Raw genomic sequence first — 20,775 nt, forward strand, 5'->3', positions numbered from 1 at the left:
CATTAATAAAACCAGTGGCGAGGCCAGGAGTTTTCATCAGTGGACAAATGGAAAAACAAAGTGAATACCGTCCATTTATTGAAAACACTGAAAGGTGGAACACATTACCGTAGACTTATTGTTCAAAGTTTTTCTTTCTTTAATTTTATTTTGGTCTTTTAACTCTTTTTTTTTAGAAGATCGCGCTGTTTTTAGCACAAATTAAAAGATAATTGAATTAAATTTATTGACTGATAAGAAAAATTAAAAGGTGGAGAATCAAAGTAAAAAAAATTAAATACAACAGAAATAGTAATGTTTTCAAAGTTTTTACAACAAAATTTCTTTTAACTTTTCTTGTTTTAATTTTCTTTAAACTCTTTGTGTTTCTCTCTATTATTATTTAAATGATTGTTTCATTAATAAATTAATTGATTATTATAAAAAAAATATTTACTTTATTCCTCAAACTTTATATATTACACATATTTGGTCCCTTAATATATTTTGCAATTCATGGTACAAAATTTTATTTTTCTTATTGTTTTAGTTCATGATTTGAGAAAAGTAAGAGGGAAGATCATCAGATTCTAGCTCTAGAGAAAAATAAAATTGATTTTGATATCAATTTCAACCACCAAAATAATTAATCTTGGTGTCAACGAGTTTTTTTTTTTTTTTTGTTAGGGTAGTTGCACTTAGATATGTGTTTTTCTTAAAATTGCCTAAAACATCATATCTAAGCTTAAGAAGATTTTTTTTGTTTTGGGTTGATTTTGAATTTTTTTAATTTTTTAAAGTCATTCATATGTTTGTCAAAGTGTTTCGATTCTTTTATAGGTGTTTTGGGTTCAAAATTGGTTAAGAATCAGTTTTTGGATTAAAAAAACACAAACCTAGTTTTTCCAGCCCTACAATGGTTGAGATATGGGAAAACCAGACGAAGTGTTGTCAAGAATATTTTTTTTAAAAAAAATATCGGGCAGATAACATGTCATCTGCTGTAATTAAATTGTTTTTAAAATTAGGCCCACCCATGAATTACTCTTGAAGGCCCATGCCCTGGCCCTTTTTTTAACATTTGGCCTTATTTTTTTTTATTTTTTATGTATATAATTATGATTTTATTTTATGTGTTTCTAAAAAAATCATTTATATTTAAATTAACATCACATTTCTATGATTTTTTTTTGTATTTACTCTTTTTTAAATAGTGGTTGGTTTTTTTTAATTATTTTGTATATATTTAATTTTTAGAGAGATTATTCTAATTCATCTATAACTTTTTTATGTTTTATATATTGAATTTTATTTTTTAAAAATTAAAAATATTTTTTTTAATAGTATTTCTAATAAGTACAACATTACAAGATATTTTTTTCTCTTTATTTTATTAAATGAATTTTATTTGTATGTCTATTTTTGTTATCATTTGATTCAATAAAAAATTGGTTTTAATTAACATAATAAAGTAAATAGTCCATGTTACGATATCAAATATTTTTATTTGCATTTACCTCTTAACTTTTCCAAATATGTATTTTTTAATATAAATGATTCTCAATTTATTTTAATTAAATGTGTACATAAAACTTTGCAATTTATATTTAATATTTTTTTATGTAAAATAATATGTCAAAAAAAGCCTATATTTTTTTTTAAAAAAAAATCATCCCACGACCCGAGCGTTAGTCAAACAGTTAAGTATCCACTTAGATTTGTACACACAATTGGAAAATTTGTGGATTCCAAACTAATTGTGCAAAAGAGCAGAATATAAAAGAAAATATGTGGAGCTCCTTAAGAATTTGAAACTAAAATGAGCAAAGAATTAGAATTAAAGTAGTCCACAGTGTATGATTATATATTTGTAGAAATATTAGCCAAGTATCACAATTATACCTTTTCTCCATGTTTTATCAGAACTAATAATGATCAAAATAATAAATGCAACTCAAGAGAAAGGAGACAAAAATGGTGATGTGGGATTTTCATCGATAGAAATACTAAAATTATAAGATTTTTAGGATCGTATCAAGCTATGGGCTTGGTTTTTCTGAACCCAAAATAGTGACTATGGGCTTTTATTTTATCAGAACATAATTAGCCTGGATTATTAATAATATTTTTGGGCTTGATGATTGGGCTTGGCCCACTACTGCCACCGAGGGACTTGAAACATGGGAATGAAAACATCCATTCCATCAGAAACCTCCAACTTTAAAAATATCAAGATGTTCAGGATGGTATTGGATAAATATTTTTCAATGTAAAAAATAATGTTAAAGTGATTTAAGTATTTCTAAAAAAATAAAAAAAAATCTAAACTTGAGGACAATGAAAAAAAAAAAAGAATAATATTAAATAAACAGATAAAAGAAATTGACAATGTATAAAAGGTAAGAAAAAAATGATTTGAACTATCTAGGTTAACATACTAAATGTACAATTATTTATAGAAAATAAATTGAATATAATTATGAAACTTAATTATCTTGAGGACAATGAAGAGGCAGGAACAGGGTTTGCTAAAACTAGTTTGATCATAAACAAATTAAGGTCTAACTTGAGCAGGCTCTTGGGCACCCAGTTCGGGCCGGGTCTTACTTGAATGTTAATGTCCACGACAGCCGAGAAGGAAATGGGAAGCCCATCCCATATTTTTGTAGCCGCCCCGCCCCCCAAGAGAATACTTTTCTAAGAATTTGAATGTCGTGTGCGGGAAAACTACAAATTTTTGAGGTGTTTGGAAGGGTGTTCTTTAAAATTTTTATTTTTTTTTATTTAAAATGAAATACATTTTTATATTATTTTAGTGTGTTGATGTCAAAAATAATTTTTTTAAAAATAAATTTATTTATTTTGATGTATTTTTAGAGCGTGTTTGACAGTGTGGTAGCGGTTGCTTTTTAAATAGCTTTTCGTGCCGAAAAATACATGCCAATGATATTTTTTATTTTTTAAAAATTATTTTTGACATCAGCACATCAAAACGATCCAAAAAGTACAAACCGCACTTAATTTTAACAAAAAAAAAATCAAAATTTCCCAAAATGCAGGTACAAAAGCCTCTAAGTAAAAAGTACTTTAAATCATCACCGTTACCACAATTCTAAATACACTTAAAGTGTGGTTACGATTGTTTTTTAAAATGTGTTTTGCTTGAAAATACATTAAAATAATATTATTTAATTTTAAAAAAATTATTTTTGATACTAATATATCAAAATTATTTAAATATATAAAAAAAATAATTTTTTAAAATAATATTTTTAAAACATAAAAATAACATGCTATTAAACTAGTGATTGTGTCAACTATTCAATTTCGCTCCTACATTTTAAATCTAGTCATATAAAACTTAGGGTTTTTTTTTTGGTTCACCTTTTCATTACCCGATATTATTTTTTGCGATCGTCCATTTTACAATAGATTCTTAGATCCCGTCCGTCGAATGACCAGCCAGCTTCGCAACCTCCCTGTACAGTTCCTCAACTAAATAATTGATTCATACTTCTTTGTAGGTTGGATTAATTTTATTGAATGTAGCAAAAATATGCAGAAAAAATAAATTGCAACTAATATATTTTCTAGTTGCAAAAAGAATCTTGATTATGAATTAAAAATATATATTTAATAAAATAAATTGAAAATTATATGTGTAGTAAATATAAAAAGAGATTTTAACTATAATTAAATACTAAATATATACGATGATTATGATATTCCATGTTGTACATCACTGCATTTTTTAAGAAGAGTAATAATTGAAACTTAATTGAAAAAAAAACTAATTTATTAGTATAAATCTTCATTTTCTTATTAATACTTTTAAGTTAAAAAAAAAACCTGATTTTTTGCTCGGTATCATTTATTTCTTAAAAATCAAAAGCAATAAGAATACATATCAAAATAGTTTTAGATAATTTAAAATAAATATACAAATTTATCTTTCTAATTAAAATCATTTTGTTCCATAATAGATAACAGTGAACAAGAGAAGAGAACTAAATTAAAATTTTAAAATATCAAAACTCAACAAAAAAATAAATTAAAGTTGATTGTGGTTGCTTTTCACTCGAAAATATATTAAAATAATATTTTTTTTTTATTTTTTAAAAATTATTTTTGATACCAGTACATCAAAATAATCTGAAAATAAAAAATAAAAAAATTTAAATTAAAAAAACACTTTTAAAATACAAAAATAATTAGAAAAAAAAACAGTTATAAAGTTAATATAAAATCTAACTAATATTAGTATTGTTAAAAAAAAAAAACTAATAAAAATATTTATTTTTTAGAAGAAACTAATGCAACTGATGCTATTGATGACCCGTCGGACTACAACAAAGCAGCCCACTCCCCCGGCAGCTTAATGTTCCCCCTCCTCAAACCTTTCTAAGCGTTGGCGTCAAATTCCGGCAAAAATCTCCTTCATGGGCCACTCAACACAATCTTTTAGTTTCACTCCGATACGGCAACGGCCAGGAGAAGAGATTTCCGGTTAAGAACACCAGAGAGGAAGATACTGCCTATCATTTTGCCTATACTTCATCCCGGAAAAGTGATAGAATCTTCCAAAAACATGCCGCAATCTTATTAAAAACAGATAATAACGTGGTGCGATCTGCTACACAGGTGAACGGATGTTTAAGCAGTTTTTTATTTGAAAATATAATAAAATAATATTTTTTATTTTTAACATTAACAATTCAAAATATATATAAAGTTGAATTAAAAAAAAAAACTCAATTTTTTTTTAAAATACAAACGGATCAGAGTCGGAAAGGACTCCTGGCCTCCCAGTTTTTTAAATGTTTTATGGTTGAAAAATCTCTGTCACTGTGAGTATTCCTAGAAAGAAAGAGAGAGAGAGAGAGAGAAAGCTCCTCTGTTTGTCTGCCAAAAACCCAAAGGACAATCCCCTTCCCTAAATCCGTGAAACCAGGTCGTAGAACAGGACAATATGCTTTTAAGTAGATACCCAAGACAAGACAAAACTAAATAAACCTCCCACTGACAGAACCCCAAGCCAAACCCTAAAATCCCTCTTCTTAGGGCAAAACCCTATTTAACAATACAGCATCCTTCGCCTTCCCGCCTCCCCTGACTATCCAACACAAGAATATATGCAGACAGAGACAGATAGACGGACAGGAACAGACATGATATTTACCCAAAGGAGAAGGAAGTGAGCTCAAATGCTTGTTAGGAGGGATGCAGAAGTTACTACAAAGAAACCCATCAAGCCCCCTCCTCTGTACTTCTGTTTCTACTAATTATTTTCTCTTTAAAAACAAAAACTATTCCTATATTTCTCTTTCGATGCCAGCTGCTACTTATTTTTACAGTAATAGCTCCTCTTTAGCTGCCTCTTTAGCTAAAAAACTCACTCTCACACCCGCACTGCCCTCCTTCTTCTATTCAACGACTGCCTGCAGTGCTTCCCGTTGCGCTGTTGGGCTTAAAACAAATACCCCAATCAGGGCATGGGTGGTGGCACGGCCGGCGTGGTATTGCACGGTGGCGGGTGGGCAGGAAGGGTCTGTTGTGACTGCTGCGGCTTTGGCGGCTGGTGAAGGTGTGAGCAGTAGAGGGGATGGAGATGAGGAAGGAAAGGGTGAAAAGAGTGAAAAGGGTGCGGAGGAAAAGGCCGCGAGGTTGAGTAGGAGGCAGAAGGGGACGGGTGGTGATATGGAGGGGAATGCTGATTTGTTGATAATTCCTGGTGTAGGGCCGAAGAATTTGAGGAAATTGGTGGAGAAAGGGTTTACAGGAATGGCTGAGCTTAAGCAGTTTTATAAGGATAAGGTAATGGTAATTGTTTTCGTTATTTTTAAATTTTGGTGTTATATTTCTGTAGGTTTTTTTTTTTCCTGATTTGGAGTTTGTTTGCTGTGTATGAAGTATTGGTTTAATGGGTTTTAGGTATAGATTTAGGAGAGTTGAAATGGGGTTTTGGTTTTGTTGATGCGAACCAGCTCCTTTTGGTGCTGATGATTTTGCTAAATGCCAGTAGTTTTAGAATTTTGTAACTATAGGAATGCAAGATTCATTATAATCATGTCCTAATTGGACGCAATGATTGTCATTGGTACCAAGTTCTTACAGCCATTGAGTTGAACAAACATCTTAAGAGATTAAAATTCACTTCGTGTTTTGATGAGAACAGAGGAATCACTTCTATAGATGTAATTGTTTGGTCCAGTTAGCTTTATACTGTTGCAAAACTGCAATTCAATATTTGTTAAAGATGATCTCTTATGTCTAAATTGGGCTTACTGATTGCATGTGATTTCCAGACTTCTATGGTCGCGGATTCAAATAAATAGTTCAATAGAGCAAGTATAATTCGATGTTTAATGGTGAATGGAGGAAATTTCATTCAAAGGTTGGACATAGTCCATCTCTATCTCTCTGACTGTATACTAAGTTACCAACAGGAATTCTGGGTTACTTGTTGCAGTTTCTTGGAAAATCCAGCGAGACAATGGTTGAGTATTTACAGAGTTCTGTGGGAATTATTCACAAAAATCATGCTGAGAGCATAACAACTTTCATCAAAGAGAGCGTGGATGAAGAGTTAAAGGATTTGAATTCTGATGCAAGGCCCAAACCTAAGAAGCGACTCACGTTTTGTGTTGAGGGAAATATCAGTGTGGGAAAGACAACATTTCTCAAGAGAATAGTCAGTGATACAATTGAGCTACGAGATCTTGTTGAGGTGGTGCCTGAACCCATTGATAAGTGGCAGGATGTTGGGCCTGACCACTTTAATATACTTGATGCTTTTTATGCTGATCCATCAAGATATGCCTATACCTTCCAGAATTATGTCTTTGTGACAAGGGTTATGCAGGAAAGAGAATCATCTAGTGGGCTGAAGCCACTCAGGTTGATGGAAAGAAGTGTTTTCAGCGACAGAATGGTAAGCATCCTTTGAATCGTGGTTTTAAAGTTGACAAATAGTTATATTAGTTAATGTAATTCATTTTTACCAGAAGGGCCAAAGCATACTGATTGGCTGTTCTCTTACATCCCTAATGATTGGATAAAAGGACTTTGGATTTTTGTTTAAGTTTGATCATGATCAAACATGGATTCAAAACCTTGCAGTTCTTTCTCATTTGGTTGATCCCATGCGAGAGGAACAAAAACCTGTTTTAAGCGTTCAAGGCTGATAAATTTTAATCTCACTCTTACTTGATAAAGGTCTTTGTACGAGCTGTGCATGAGGCAAAGTGGATGAATGAGATGGAGATCAGCATTTATGACTCCTGGTTTGATCCAGTTGTCTCAGTTTTGCCTGGGCTTATTCCTGATGCTTTCATCTACCTTAGAGCAAGCCCTGATACTTGCCACAAGAGAATGATGCATAGGAAAAGAACTGAGGAAGGTGGAGTCAGCCTAGATTATCTTCGTGACTTGCATGACAAGCATGAGAGCTGGCTTTTCCCATTTGAAAGTGGTAATCATGGGGTACTTTCTGTGAGTAAGCTACCTTTAAATTTGGATAATGCTCTACATCCTGATATAAGAGACAGGGTGTTCTATTTGGAAGGTGATCATATGCACTCAAGTATTCAAAAGGTATCAAATGCGTATCCTTTCCTATGAAATTCACATGATTGAAAAGAAAAACTGGCTTACTTCGCTTTTGTTCTGAGCAGGTCCCTGCTTTGATTCTTGACTGTGAAGCAAACATTGACTTCAGCAGGGATGTTGAAGCCAAGGAGAAGTAAGATAGCCATCATATTTTACTTAAATCTCTCATCTTAAGAGCAGAAATATAATTTTATTTTGTTTTAAAATGGTCAACCTTGCCGTAATGCATATGATGTTTTAGATAGAGAATAAGAATTTATTAATAGGAACAATGTTGAATTAAAAGGAGGAGAATAGGCATCCTCTCTAATGTAGAAAATGCCAGAAAAGCCTTTTAAAATGGCATCCACCAATGTAGAAACAATAATGAAACAACTTAGAAGGGCAATGGATAAAATGATATATCTTACCCCGCAAAATTGCATTGAAAAGAGAGTTAGCTCCAATTAACGAACTCCAGATAACTTCAAGTTGTGGCTTGCTACCACTATGCTTTAAGTTACAGTCCTCTGTAAGATTACAGCAAACACAAGTCTTCCCATGTACTTTCAGTTTCTTGGCCAATCTTTTGAAGCTGGCTGTATCATTTTATCTCCCTAATTGGTGGCTGAACTAGCATAAATCCAATTTATTTGTTATGCGGTGTTGAATTGCTGTCTGCGAACACTCGAGTTTGCTGTCTGTGTGCTGCGCAGGAGCAGGAAATTTTAGTTTATTGTACAACCATGTCTCTCATATGTCAAGTCTTAAAAAAAAAATATGGTACAAACATGCTGACATTGCACTGAATGTTGCACTCTACAGCTATCGAATGAAAAAAAACACAATCACACACACACTAGGACTCTCTTCTGCATGTTCGAAAACAAAAGCGAAGACATGTTGAATTCACGAGTGGAATATTGATGAGAAGTTTATCATTGTAGTTATTGTTATAATTAGAATTATATTGCTGCCTCCTGGTCTGTAGCCCTATTTGAAAAGTGTAGTATTCATGTACCACCAACTTGAATGCGTTCTGCAATCAGTGAGGAAAATCAAAATGCTCTTGTTTCCTGGCATGGAAGGTTTCTTAGTGGTTATGCTGAAAATTCTTATACACGCTTGATTCTTAAAGCCCCATGTGCTGTTGGACTAATTTGGTTTTTTAATGATGTTCTTTGTGAAGCTATGCGCGCCAAGTTGCAGAGTTTTTCAAACATGTGAAGAAAATGCAGGAAGTTCCATCTACAAAGGGTGATGGTGGTGTTAGCCAGCGAAAGGTCGTACTACCTCGTGAAGGTGGATTGCTTTTACCAAACGGAGCACACTTCCCCGAGTCTGCTCTCAAATCCTTAGATTTTACTCGGGCAATGTCATTCATGTCTGGCCAGTGATTGTCTGTCTGGCCCTGGTTTTCTTGACCCCAGGATCACGTAAAGAGGTACCTGCGTGTTTATCTGACATGTCTCTGGATGATGTGACTAGTTTCTTTGTGGATGTAAAAATGGTTTTAACACTTAGGATTTAGAGATGTAGAGATGATTGTATGATTGTTGAATGCTTTGGTAATCCAATGTTTGGTTGCTTTAGGCTTGAAGCTATATTCTTCACGAAATATAAGGTATGCTTGGTTATTCTTCTGGGATAGAAGAAGTATTGATGGTAGAGATAAAAATATATTTAGTTGAAGAGATAAATATATTAATTTTATTGGGAATTTATTTTTAAAACATGAGGTACAAATGAGATATGTTTTTGAGAGATTATTTATTATTTTTAAAACAGTTGACATGAGCATGAAACTCCCTGTCAGTATCTTTGCCATCCATTAACGAGCAAGGGAAAAAAAGGTTGAAGAAGGAAACATAAACTAAACACTTAAAGCACTTGAAATCCAGATCAGAACCAAGAAAGGATAGATATGAAAAGACCCTAAACTCCGAGTGAGTGGAGGGAGAAGGGCGGGGAGGGGGGAGCCACTCCCATAAAGATAGACGGACCTCGGAAAAGTAGGACAATTCAGCCTCCGATGAACTCCACAAGAGGGAGAGAGGAGGGGATTATAGCTAGAGAGTTGCATAACTTCCCTAGCTAGCTCGTAACAGACAATCCAGGCTCTTCAGGAGCTTGCCATGTGCAAAAGGAACGGGGCATTTTTATTTATTTATTTATTGCGTCAAAGATAGACCCTGCATCTCACAATATGAACGTCTTCATCGATCTATCTATCTATATTTTAATCTGGAGTTTTTTTAATATGAAAAATTCATATTTCTTCTCCTTCCCTTTGTCATTCTCTAGTCTGCTCAGCAATCTATGAACATGCGGAAAACAGACATATCATATTAAACCTATTCAAACATGCTGGTAAAGCCCTAGTGGCTGACAGATTTGGTCTTTGAGAAAATTAATCTAAAACAGACAGGATGCCGTGATCCTCGGTTTCCTGAAGACAATCAGAGCATTGATTTTTCAATTTCATGTGACCAGTCGTTCAAGATGCCAAAGTGTTTACACAAGCATGTTTATTTTGGATAATAATCGAGACATATATATTTACTTAATTTACATCTTTTTTATTAAGCCAGCTCCATCCTCTTGCAAGATTTACTCCCAAGTGTATCTTCGGCTTAGAGGTTGGTTGTAGCTAGATTAAAAAAAATCTCCAATCTATGGAGTTAATTTCAATTAAATCTTCAATATATTAATATATATTAATAGATTCAGGATTTACTAAAATACTTCTTGACTTGTGATAAAGACGAGCTGTATAAAGAAATGTCAAATCTTTGAGTTTTTATATAATTTAGTCTATAACATAAGTTTTTTTAAAATATATATTATTATTCAAAACGAGGATTTTAGAAAACTTTGTTTATATATATATATATATATGAAAAGGAGAAAGCTTCACGTAACGATACTAAAATCGAAGTAAGGATTTGATTGTGAGTTCGTTACTATATGGAAGATCTAATTACGATGAAGATGAAGAATAGATGACGACGACCTAATCTAGATTGCCCTTAAAGATTTGGGATTTTATATGCTTGTTCTTTAAATAAATAAAAATGTTTGGTTAACATTTGATGTTGATGGTGCTTTTCACTAATTAATTGAAGAGATAAAAGGCATGTATTTTTTTTATCAATATTTTATGGTGATAATTGAGAAGATTTTTTTTTTTTATCACGCTATATATTAGAATAAAATTCAATAAAAAATTATTATTATATTATATAAAATTTCTTATTACATTACCTAAACAAACTAATTGGATTATATATATTATGAAACTTTATTATTTATATAAACAAAAAAAAAGTTCTTTTTTTTTTTCAATTCAACCCCTTTTTTTTTGTCTTTCAATTCTATTATTTTATTTTTCTCTACTTTATTTTCATATTTTTTTAGTGATTATTAGGTTGTTTTTGAACCAATCAAGATAACTAGGATTATATTATGACTATTTACATACGATTTAATTTTAAACCTCAAATTAGACAAAGACATTTGTTAATAGGTTTTTTTTTTTTTTTTTTTTAATTTTATCCTCATACTTATTTTACTGATTAAATAGATTATTATTAAACTAGTTAAATTGATCTTAAAACTAGTTAAATTGATCAGGCCACATAAAAACAACTTTCATACAATTTTAATTTTAAATTCAAGGTTATAGAAATTATATGAAAAAGTTTACTTCAATCAATTTTGGACGATTATATTCAGAGCCATTAGGCATCAATTGATATAGACCAAGCCTTCACATACGGAAAGGAACACTTTGGTACCTCTAATTTTAGGTTCATTTTATCACATTCCTGTATTTTTAATATTTTTCATAAAAATCCTGAAATTTTCGTAAGTTTCAATGTAACCCATGGTATTTCAATAATAGTCATGAGATCAATATCATACGTAAAAGCTTCAGCAAGTCAACTCCTACGTCCCATCATTTGTAGATTGATTTTTTTTTTAATAAAAAATAAAATAAAAAGTTAACAAAAACAACGGGTTCTATTGAACATTTTCAATTCGTCTCGTTTTGGACTAAAATAAATAGTTAAATCGAAATTTTTTAAAATTTATTTTAAATTAAACATAATTGAAAATCGATTCAAACAGATTAATTTTAAATTTTGATGAGTGCTCGAACTAATATATTATTAAAAAAATAAAAATCCCTTAAAAAATTGGAAAGGTGATGAAATTGGGCCATGAAATAGCCCAAGGCAGCCCAAAAACCAAATAACCAGTGGGAAGAGACCTGAAAAACAAAATTGTGTGTTGAGAGAGCTTTTGTTCCATTTCTGTCAGGTAAAACAGCAAAAGAGATGGCGTTGAACAACGGTCTTAGATCCGCCTCCAAGCTATTCACTGCTTCCGAATCTCTTCTATCCAAGTCAGGTCAGTAACTCTCTTCTTTTCAACCACAAAGATCTTAATCAGTAAGCCTTTTGATTTTATATATATATATATATATATAAAATTCTATTGTGGTCTGTTTTGGTTGATCAGAAAGTGAGGGAAAGTAGTGGGTAACTGGGATTTTATTGGTTTTGGGATTTTGGTCTTAGGATAGAAATGGAGGGTTATGTTCTTTTTAGATCTGATACTAGGTTTTATGATGTTTTCATGTATATGACTGGTTTCTGGTGTATTTTTTAAAAGTGAAATTGTGGGTTTTGTTTTATAATTTGTGAGAGGGTTAATGTTTACTGGGTATTGTTTATACATCATGGAAAAGACTAAAATTTGCAGCTGAAGTGTATTATTGTGCCTGCAAACTTGGATTAGCTATTCGTTTCTTGCCTTGTTTTTTGATTATTAGGTAATGTTCAATATGTTGTGATAAGAGTCATTGCACATTTATTAGGATTATAATTGAGCTGTTTCGAATCTTTTTAGTCTGCAATGAAATGTAATGGCCAGTGTAAGGTAATATTTACTCGATGAAGTCAGCTATTGTCTGGGATCGAGGCTTGGTTATTGTTGTATGAAGACAAGCTATTTGCAAGCTTTTTCTTACCCACGTGGACATAGTTTTGCTTTCAATGAAGATTATTATTTCCCCACTAGTAAGAGAGTATAATAATGATCATATGGGTGAAATACACACTAACAATCGTGTTGAATGGTAAATGCATGTTATTATGGAACCTTGGTTGGTCTTACTAAAAGTTTGTAAGCTTTTTACATTAATTCATGAAACAAAACAAATTAAAATGATGGTCTAGATCCTCTTTGGTATCTGTGTTTTTTTTTCTTAAAAAAAAATTCAGCTCTTGTTTTATTGTGAAGAAAACAAGATCTTGTCTTTTAATTATCAGGGGTATGTAATAAGAAAGCTACAGCTTTCAGTACAATTGAGTAAAATCAATGTATTTTAGTGTTTAATTGATAAATGAAATACATGTAAATCCATTATATTGCATTTTAGTCTTCAACCAAACCTATCTAGCAAACATCTTTGCTTTTTCCAATTCTATCTAATCCTATGTCATCCCAGCTTAAGATTGCATGGGATTGCAGATTCTGTTGATGGATGTGTGAACTATGAGGTTTTAGATAAACTTCATGTCGTGGTTTCACGCAAAGATGAGTGAGAAATGGATTGTTGCCACATGTGAAGAGATGATCTGTTGGATTCATTTTGCTGGAAAGATAGATTTAGTGAGCATAATACCTTTTATCAGTGAAGCGGAGGTGCTGCATCCACAATTCCTTTCCTTTGCCAACTAGTTTTTATCACCCCCTCTCTTTACTCTACTCTCTTTTTTCTGATAGAGATTGGTTAGGTGGGAGAATTGGATGCCACAGCCATCTACATCACAGATAACACCCTGGTGTCCTTCTGGTCTGTGTTTTTTTTTTAATAGATTTGATAAACTCCATGGAAGAGTGCTGGAAGACATGATTGAGTTGTAATACTTTTAAGTGTCTATGCAGTTATTGACCACGTCTCCCTCTTTGGATTGTACTTGCTGAAGTTTCTATTAGATAGTTTTGAATGTGATTATAAATTTTGGTAAACATCTTGTTCACATTAGTTCTTTTACATAAGTTAATTTCTCAAGGCAGGCTTCTTGTTTTGAAAAAAAAATACTGCATCTTGTCCACTCCCATTTTCCTTCCTCTCTCTCTCTCTCTCTCTCTCCCAAAGTCATTTTGAAATGTTGAAAGAAGCTGATTCAGAACTTTATTCTTCCACAACTGCTTTTGCTCCCGGCCTATTTGTGGCTGGTTTATGTCAGGATTATTCTTATGGTATTAGGACTGAATTAACAGAAGAAATAACTGGTCATGTCTTGTGACAGTGAATAGAGGTATCCACTCAACAGGGGTGAAGAGGATGGGAGGAGGTCATGCACATGGCCATGATGAACCATTCTATCTTCATGCAAAGCACATGTACAATTTGGACAGGATGAAGTATCAGAAAATCAAAATGCCTATTGCTGTATTCACTGCCTTCAGCATTGGAGTCTTGGTTCCTATCTATGCTGTCATTTTCCAGCAGAAAAAGACCGCATCTGGCTAGGTCATTATTCAGAGCTTCTTTTGCAATAACTGGAACAAGCTTGTAGCACCTGTGTTGTGGATTGTTGGCATGGGTTCAATTTGATAGTTTTCCTTCCTTTTTTTTTTTTTGTTCACTGTTCAATTTGCTTTTATAAACATTCAATACTTCTTAATAATATCCTCCTGTAGGGAAACCATTTCCGTCTAATGGTATTATACTCTGCTTTGTCTATCATGCCAAAGATCACTTGAGAATTCAAATTTCTTTTTGTTGTTGTGATGAGTTGATATAGTCGTCAGGCACATCCTAGTGGAACCGGTTATCATTCAATTTTCTATCATCTTGTTTTACCGAAGTATTTGCCCTGGCCATTTAGCCCTTTCTTTTTGCCTCGCGTTCTGCGAGCTTTAAATGTTCTTGTAGATCCTCGGCATCTGAACATGGCTAGCAAATTGGACGCTGTTTGAATGGTTATATATCCTTCACTTTTGCGAAGTGCCGCCATGTATTCACAGAGTCTTATCATAGATTACTGTGGTTTTCGACTTTGCTGTTTGGTTTGGAAAATCTTGGATCCAGTTTCTATTCATTGATGTTCCTCGATGAATAACAACAATCCATGTTTGTGATGCATGATGAGGGGATTCGTTCCTCTTTAACAACGTTTGGGGATTCAAATCTCAGAACATGGTTTTCATCCCCCATTGACAACGATGTTCAAACCTGTTTGTTTTTTGTTTTATTTGGTGTTTTTAGATTATTTTGATGTGATGAATTTTAAAAATTAAAAAATATATTACTTTGATACTATTTAAAAATATATATATTTTAAAAATAACTAGTACTAAATTACGAAATGGGCTCGAATAATTGGTAACTAATTCGACTCCATCTATCGTCTTGAGCAGCTGTTGATTTATCACATCTCTATTCCATGTGTTGCATAAAGTAATTACATGGTAAAGGTGGCCATGGTCTATGCATGAAAAGCTGAAGGTGCCATGGTTTTTTTTCTTTCTTGAACAATGGTGAAGGTGCTTTAAGATATAGACCATTGTGCTTTTGGACAAATTAAAAGTAGGATGTTAAAAATTATGAAGATTCGAGAGATGTGACGGCTGTGATCATGTTCTTTTGGATAAGCTTAGCTAGAGAGCATCTCGGGTGCTAACCATGGTCAATAATTGCAGGGAGGAGTCCCGACTTTGGTTTAATCATGCTGCTTTCTGCCAGTGGACTATATAATATATACATTATCATGTCAAAGAAGATTTAAACGATGCTCCAACATCCCTTTCGATAATATTAATATTAATATTAATATTAGTAATAATGATAATAATTATGATGATAATATATATTAAGAACAGCAACCACCAGCATTCGGTAAAGAACTAAGATTTTATGTTGTTGTTAGAAATTATATCTGTGTGTCTGAAACTCTTAATTTAATAGTAATTATAGTTTTAGGTATTGTTTGGTAAAATTTAATATCGTGTGGGAGCTATTTTTAAGTCATTCCTTCCATCTGCCTACCTTACTTCCACTATGCTCTGGATCATGCATTATTAGAGCTTTTAATTCCTTGCCCAGAAAATGGCAGTAAAATAGAGAGGTGCTGTTTTTTTTTTTTTTTTTTTTTTTTTTCTAATATTCAAAAAACTAGTTCGAATATTCTTAACCATTTTTAAGGATCACACATTCTCTAAGTCTTAAACTTTGCAGCGTAGGGTTTTGGACTTGTGGCGATCACAAGAAAGTATATATTGAGAAATATTAAACCTAAATCTCATACGTATGAGGTTGAACCACCTCTTAATAGTTCATTAAGAAGTATTCTAGCACTAATCTAAGTAAGAAAAAGGATAATACAGCGACTGGGTTGTTGGGGCAAAATAGGATGCGAGAAGGACAAAAGGTAGACGACGAGAGATTCTTCAATATTATTTGCTCCCCACCATTTGCATATATGTGTTACAGGTGGATAACCAGGGAAACCCTAATCCAACAAATCAAGCCATGGAAAAGAAGATGGATCCTCCTAATCCATTGATGAAGGGCCATGTGGAAACTGGCAAGGCCATCCTCCATTAATCTTACACTGTTTAAGGTTCCCGGTCTTGAACATAATGTGGTAGGAGAATCCCATTTTTCAGATACTTAAATTCTCTATAACCTTTTAGTTATACTGATCTCTTGTTGTTTTTCCATTTCCCTTATATAATAATCATTTGCTCATGACAACAACCGCAAGAACTTGGAATATAAACAACGAAGATTTCTGCAGATAGATTTATCCCATAAAAGAATATTTCTTTGTACATATATATTGCTGTCTCCAAACCTTGGTTTTATTACTTTATATTCTATATAAAAAAATCAACAAACATCAGCACAAGAAAAAGAAAAAAAAAGAGATAACGTTTAGTTTATAATGCCTTGTAATAAAAAAAAAAAGATAGTATAGATAAAAGTATGTTTCGGGATAAAAAGATAAGATAGTATAGATAAAAGAAACATATTCCTTGTATTTCCAGTTTTAAAAATATAAAATTTATTTTAAAAATATTCTAATAAATAGATTTATTTTATATTTATGTTTCTTTAATCAAACATGTTTTATGTTTCTTTATATATATGTCTCTTTTTTTTTACTATGTAACACTGTAACTTGAATTATATAAAGAAACAATTAAAAAAAATCAAGAAATGAGAAGAATAAAAGTAAGTTTTCTGTAAGAAAAGAAAAATAATAATAATTGATGTACTCTTACCTTTTACCCACCAAATTCTCTTCGGTACAAAGGAACATGGAAACTTGAAACCATGGCCAGATCTTGGTAGAGAAATGGGGCCTTCTCTGACCCTCCGGGGGCCGGCCAAGTTCAAATCTTGATTCAAACTTGTAACTTCTCATAATGACAGGAGAGTGACCACTGAATTCATGTTGTAACACAAAATCATCAAGTATAAAGGCATTTTTTACACCAATCTATGCATAGAATCCCATTTCTTTTCATATGAACAAACATGGCTAACAATCAACAATGGCTGCTTCCAAGAAGCCAAAAGGCAATTACTCTACGATTACAAAGCGAATTAAGAAAATCAAAAGAGACACCCGGATAGTTTTAGCTCAAAAAATGACTGCTAAAAAGCCATTACCAAAGCAATAAAAGACAGCCGCAAACAAAACCGATCGAATTTAGACTGAAAAATAGTTTCTTATTTTGACAATATTATTGAGAATCGTTAGGGTTTTCATCTCCACTGTCACTGCCTTGTGGCTGTTTTTCTTGATTATTTTGCTCTAGATCCATGCCCAAACCAACCCTACTACTGCTATAAGCATTCACACCACCAAATATCATACCCATATTACTCTCTGACAGTCCTAATCCAAGCTGCTGATTGGCTCCCACTTGCTGCTGCACTATCATGGAACCAAGTTGAACTGGGTTCGAAACGCGGCCGCTGCCACCAAAATTCACTCTTTGCATTGATGTCACTCCAGCTGCTGCTCCTGCTGTAGGAAAAGTCCACATCTGGGGTTCTGTAACGGCAGCTGCTGGGGTGGCACCACCTCCTACCGGTAACATCCAGAATGTATTGCCACCATTTGAGGCTGCGGCGGGCGCAACTGCCCACATTGGAGTTGGCAGAATGTTTGCTGCTGGCCTAATAGAACCAGCTGTTTCTTGATCTTGAACTCCAGTTCTTGATTTAGCAGAATTACTAGCTTCAATTGTTTCCGTGCTTTGTTGCTGTGTGGTTTCCTTAAAAAGATCTTCTCGGAAAGTCTTCCTCATGTAATTATCATCAGAGACAAGATTTTGAGGATACAACTGGTGGTGGAATCCTAACATATGAGGGTTAGATGCCATAGCTCTTCGAGTTTCGCTGGCATCATTAGCATCATAGAAAGCTAATCCACCATGAAAAGAAAGAGGAGCTGATTTCGATGCAGGTGCTGAAATAGTAGCACCACTACTACGTAAAGAAACATTCAAAGTGGAGAAATTGGCAGGGATTGTACCAGTACCAGTTGTAGCAATTATGGAAGGTTCAGCTTGCTGTAGTAACCACTCGATGGTTTCTCCATCAGATTTATGGCCTAATTCTCTTGTGAGCTGAAAGACACGTGCCGCACACATGGCTGGCATCCGGATGCGTCGGCCGCGGCCATCTACCTTGGTATGGCGGTCTTTTGACGGCCTCTTTATGGTGGATTTTGTAATGGTAGAGTTGGAAGTTGAAGTGGAAGGATGGACACCAATTTGGCTAGATATGGAGCCCATGAATGGGCCCTGGCTAGTTGTTGTTGTAGAAGTAGACCCATGTTGTTGTTGAAGCTGTGATGATTGACTTCCAAGAGGGACTACTAATTGCAGTGAAGCTGCTACTGATTCCTCTTTTTGGCCATGGCGATCTTCGTCAGCACCACTGTTTCTTTGTTGGTTACGAGTATTTCTCTGTGACTCCATTAATTCCATCTGTGGTGGTGCTTTCAACTCCAAGCAACCACCTCTTCTTCTTCCCAAAACCTAGACTACTTCCAATAATAATCGCTTGTTTCTATCTCATATTTTCTTCTTCTTCTTCTTCGAGTCACACCACTACTCCTGAAAACGAAAATAAGATTAAAAGAACACAAAAAAACAGAGAAAGAACTTGTGGATTTCTTCTTGATCTTGTGAATTGTGATATCTTGACTCTCTCTCTCTCTCTTTTTCTCTCACAAGACACAGCACAGCACTGATAGTCTGGTAGTGCGTGGGGATCTTCTTTTCTTCCTTGTGATTGACTGCTGTCCCTCTACAAAGAGAGAGAAACGAGAGCCAATAAAGCTAAAAAAGAATCAGTATAGCTGGGCCTGTAAGATTACAGTAATGGTGCCCCACTCGTGGGGTCTCTTTTTCTCCCTCTTCCTCCATGAAATGAGAGAGAGAGAGAGAGAGAGAGAGAGAGGAATGTTAGTACTGGTAGCAATAAGTAGGGCTTGGCTTCCAAGATTTCATATCTCAAAATCTTCTACTGTTATACTATTTGAGAAGAAGGGGCTAAAGACTTTTCGGCATCATAGTGTTGAAAATTAAGTTGAGCAAAAAGAAAAAACAAAAAAAATAATCTTAATCAATGATATATAGATAAAAGACACCACAAATAGGGGTCCTTTTCTTCTCTTATTAGCTTTTATTAACCTATCCATGATGATCCATCTTCTATCTTTTTGCTTTTTCTTGCCCATTTTTTTAGTTTTCTTGTTGATAATGACGCTCATGATGACGTTAATGATCAACTCTAACAACCCATTTCCTCTTTTCTTTCCCTCGTTAAAGACTTAATCGAGAGGTGTTGTGAAAAATCTACAGCAGAATATTACAATGGAAAGAAGCCAGAAAAAATACAAGATTTAATGTAGTTTGATAATATATTTATATTTATATTTATAGAAGTAATGATTTTTTTATTTTTATTATATTAAAATAGAATTATAAAATATATATTTATAGTAGATCCTAAACTGCCAAAAAAATATTAATAATTTTTTACATTTCCCTGCACCCTAACTTATTAATCGTTTCTAATTAACAGCAAGATAAAAAATAAATCTTAAAGAGATATATATATATATATATATAGTCGTTCTGTTTTACTTTGCTAGATATATTTTATTTTAATATATATCTATAATTACAACAAAAAATGAACTTGGCTGATAAGTTAAGTTGATTGAGATTAATTTATTTATTTTTTAATATAATATTTTAAAACACTATATCATTTTAAAAATTTCTTAGATCCTGTAACAGTGTTTCTTTCTCTATCTCTTACGCACTCACTCCAGCGTGTGCCATTCTGTGCAGTGAAAGTGTCAAGAAATGACAGTGATTTTCTTTTACAGATGTGTGTGGGGTATAGACAAAACACAACTTAAATTTATTGTTTTAAATTAATTCTTTTTATATGTTATTATCAATTTTTTAAAAATAAATATATTATTTTAACATATTATTAAACCACTATCACTATTTCTTGAGGATCTCCAAAACGCATATACCTGAAGAAATTCACTCATCAATTTTTATTTAATTTTTGAGTTAGTCAATGATGACAAATAACCCTTCTTAATATCTGCAGGCAGGTAGGTATTCATTGATGAACCCCATGACTCTCCTGGCTTGGTAGAGCCACACACCTCCTTTTCTTTCCTTTTCTTTTTCTGAAAATCAGGGAAGTAGAAATAATTTGTTTTTTAGTATATAGGTAAATTACACTAATTTTCCAAGGCACTTATAATAATTTTATTATGACTTATTTTATTGTAGTTTTTACTCTCTTTTTCCTTACAAAAAAAGAAGATAGAACTTGAAATCTTTTGGAGATAGAGGGATGCTGTTTTCCATGAATTTACTTCATGGAAAAATGGAAAAATAGGGGTGATTAAAAAAATCTAAAAACATATAAATCAAGAAAACTAAAAAAACAAATAACCGAAAAAACCGAACCATAAAAAAAAACTATTCAAAATTTTAAAAAATCAACCAGTTTGATTTCGTTTTATAAGCTTGAAACCAAATCGAATCAAACCCAAACCGAAAAAAAAACAAGTCAAACTAAAAAAATCAAGCCAAACCAGAAAAAAATTAAGCCAAACTGAAAAAAATCGAGCTTAAACT

At 32.9% G+C, this 20,775-nt stretch overlaps 3 protein-coding genes across 3 annotated transcripts; 2 read left to right on the plus strand and 1 right to left on the minus strand.

The window, feature by feature from the left end:
- The first annotated feature begins 4,760 nt into the window (after positions 1–4,760).
- On the plus strand, positions 4,761–9,166 carry LOC118056487 (uncharacterized). Its single transcript, XM_035068709.2, has 5 exons — positions 4,761–5,793; positions 6,449–6,910; positions 7,195–7,572; positions 7,653–7,720; positions 8,756–9,166. Exons 1-5 carry the CDS (start codon positions 5,200–5,202, stop codon positions 8,961–8,963), a joined length of 1,710 nt encoding a protein of 569 aa, XP_034924600.1. The 5' UTR covers positions 4,761–5,199; the 3' UTR covers positions 8,964–9,166.
- Positions 9,167–11,819: 2,653 nt separating this feature from the next.
- On the plus strand, positions 11,820–14,302 carry LOC118056488 (uncharacterized). The gene is made up of 2 exons (XM_035068710.2): positions 11,820–11,979; positions 13,890–14,302. Exons 1-2 carry the CDS (start codon positions 11,907–11,909, stop codon positions 14,111–14,113), a joined length of 297 nt encoding a protein of 98 aa, XP_034924601.1. The 5' UTR covers positions 11,820–11,906; the 3' UTR covers positions 14,114–14,302.
- Positions 14,303–17,060: 2,758 nt separating this feature from the next.
- Positions 17,061–19,077, minus strand: LOC118056489 (transcription factor TCP23). Its single transcript, XM_035068711.2, has one exon. It carries the CDS (start codon positions 18,586–18,588, stop codon positions 17,335–17,337), a length of 1,254 nt encoding a protein of 417 aa, XP_034924602.1. The 5' UTR covers positions 18,589–19,077; the 3' UTR covers positions 17,061–17,334.
- Between the last annotated feature and the right edge of the window lie 1,698 nt (positions 19,078–20,775).

The sequence above is a fragment of the Populus alba genome, chromosome 19 (genome assembly GCF_005239225.2).
Source record: "Populus alba chromosome 19, ASM523922v2, whole genome shotgun sequence".
In the NCBI taxonomy this organism is placed as follows: domain Eukaryota; kingdom Viridiplantae; phylum Streptophyta; class Magnoliopsida; order Malpighiales; family Salicaceae; genus Populus; species Populus alba.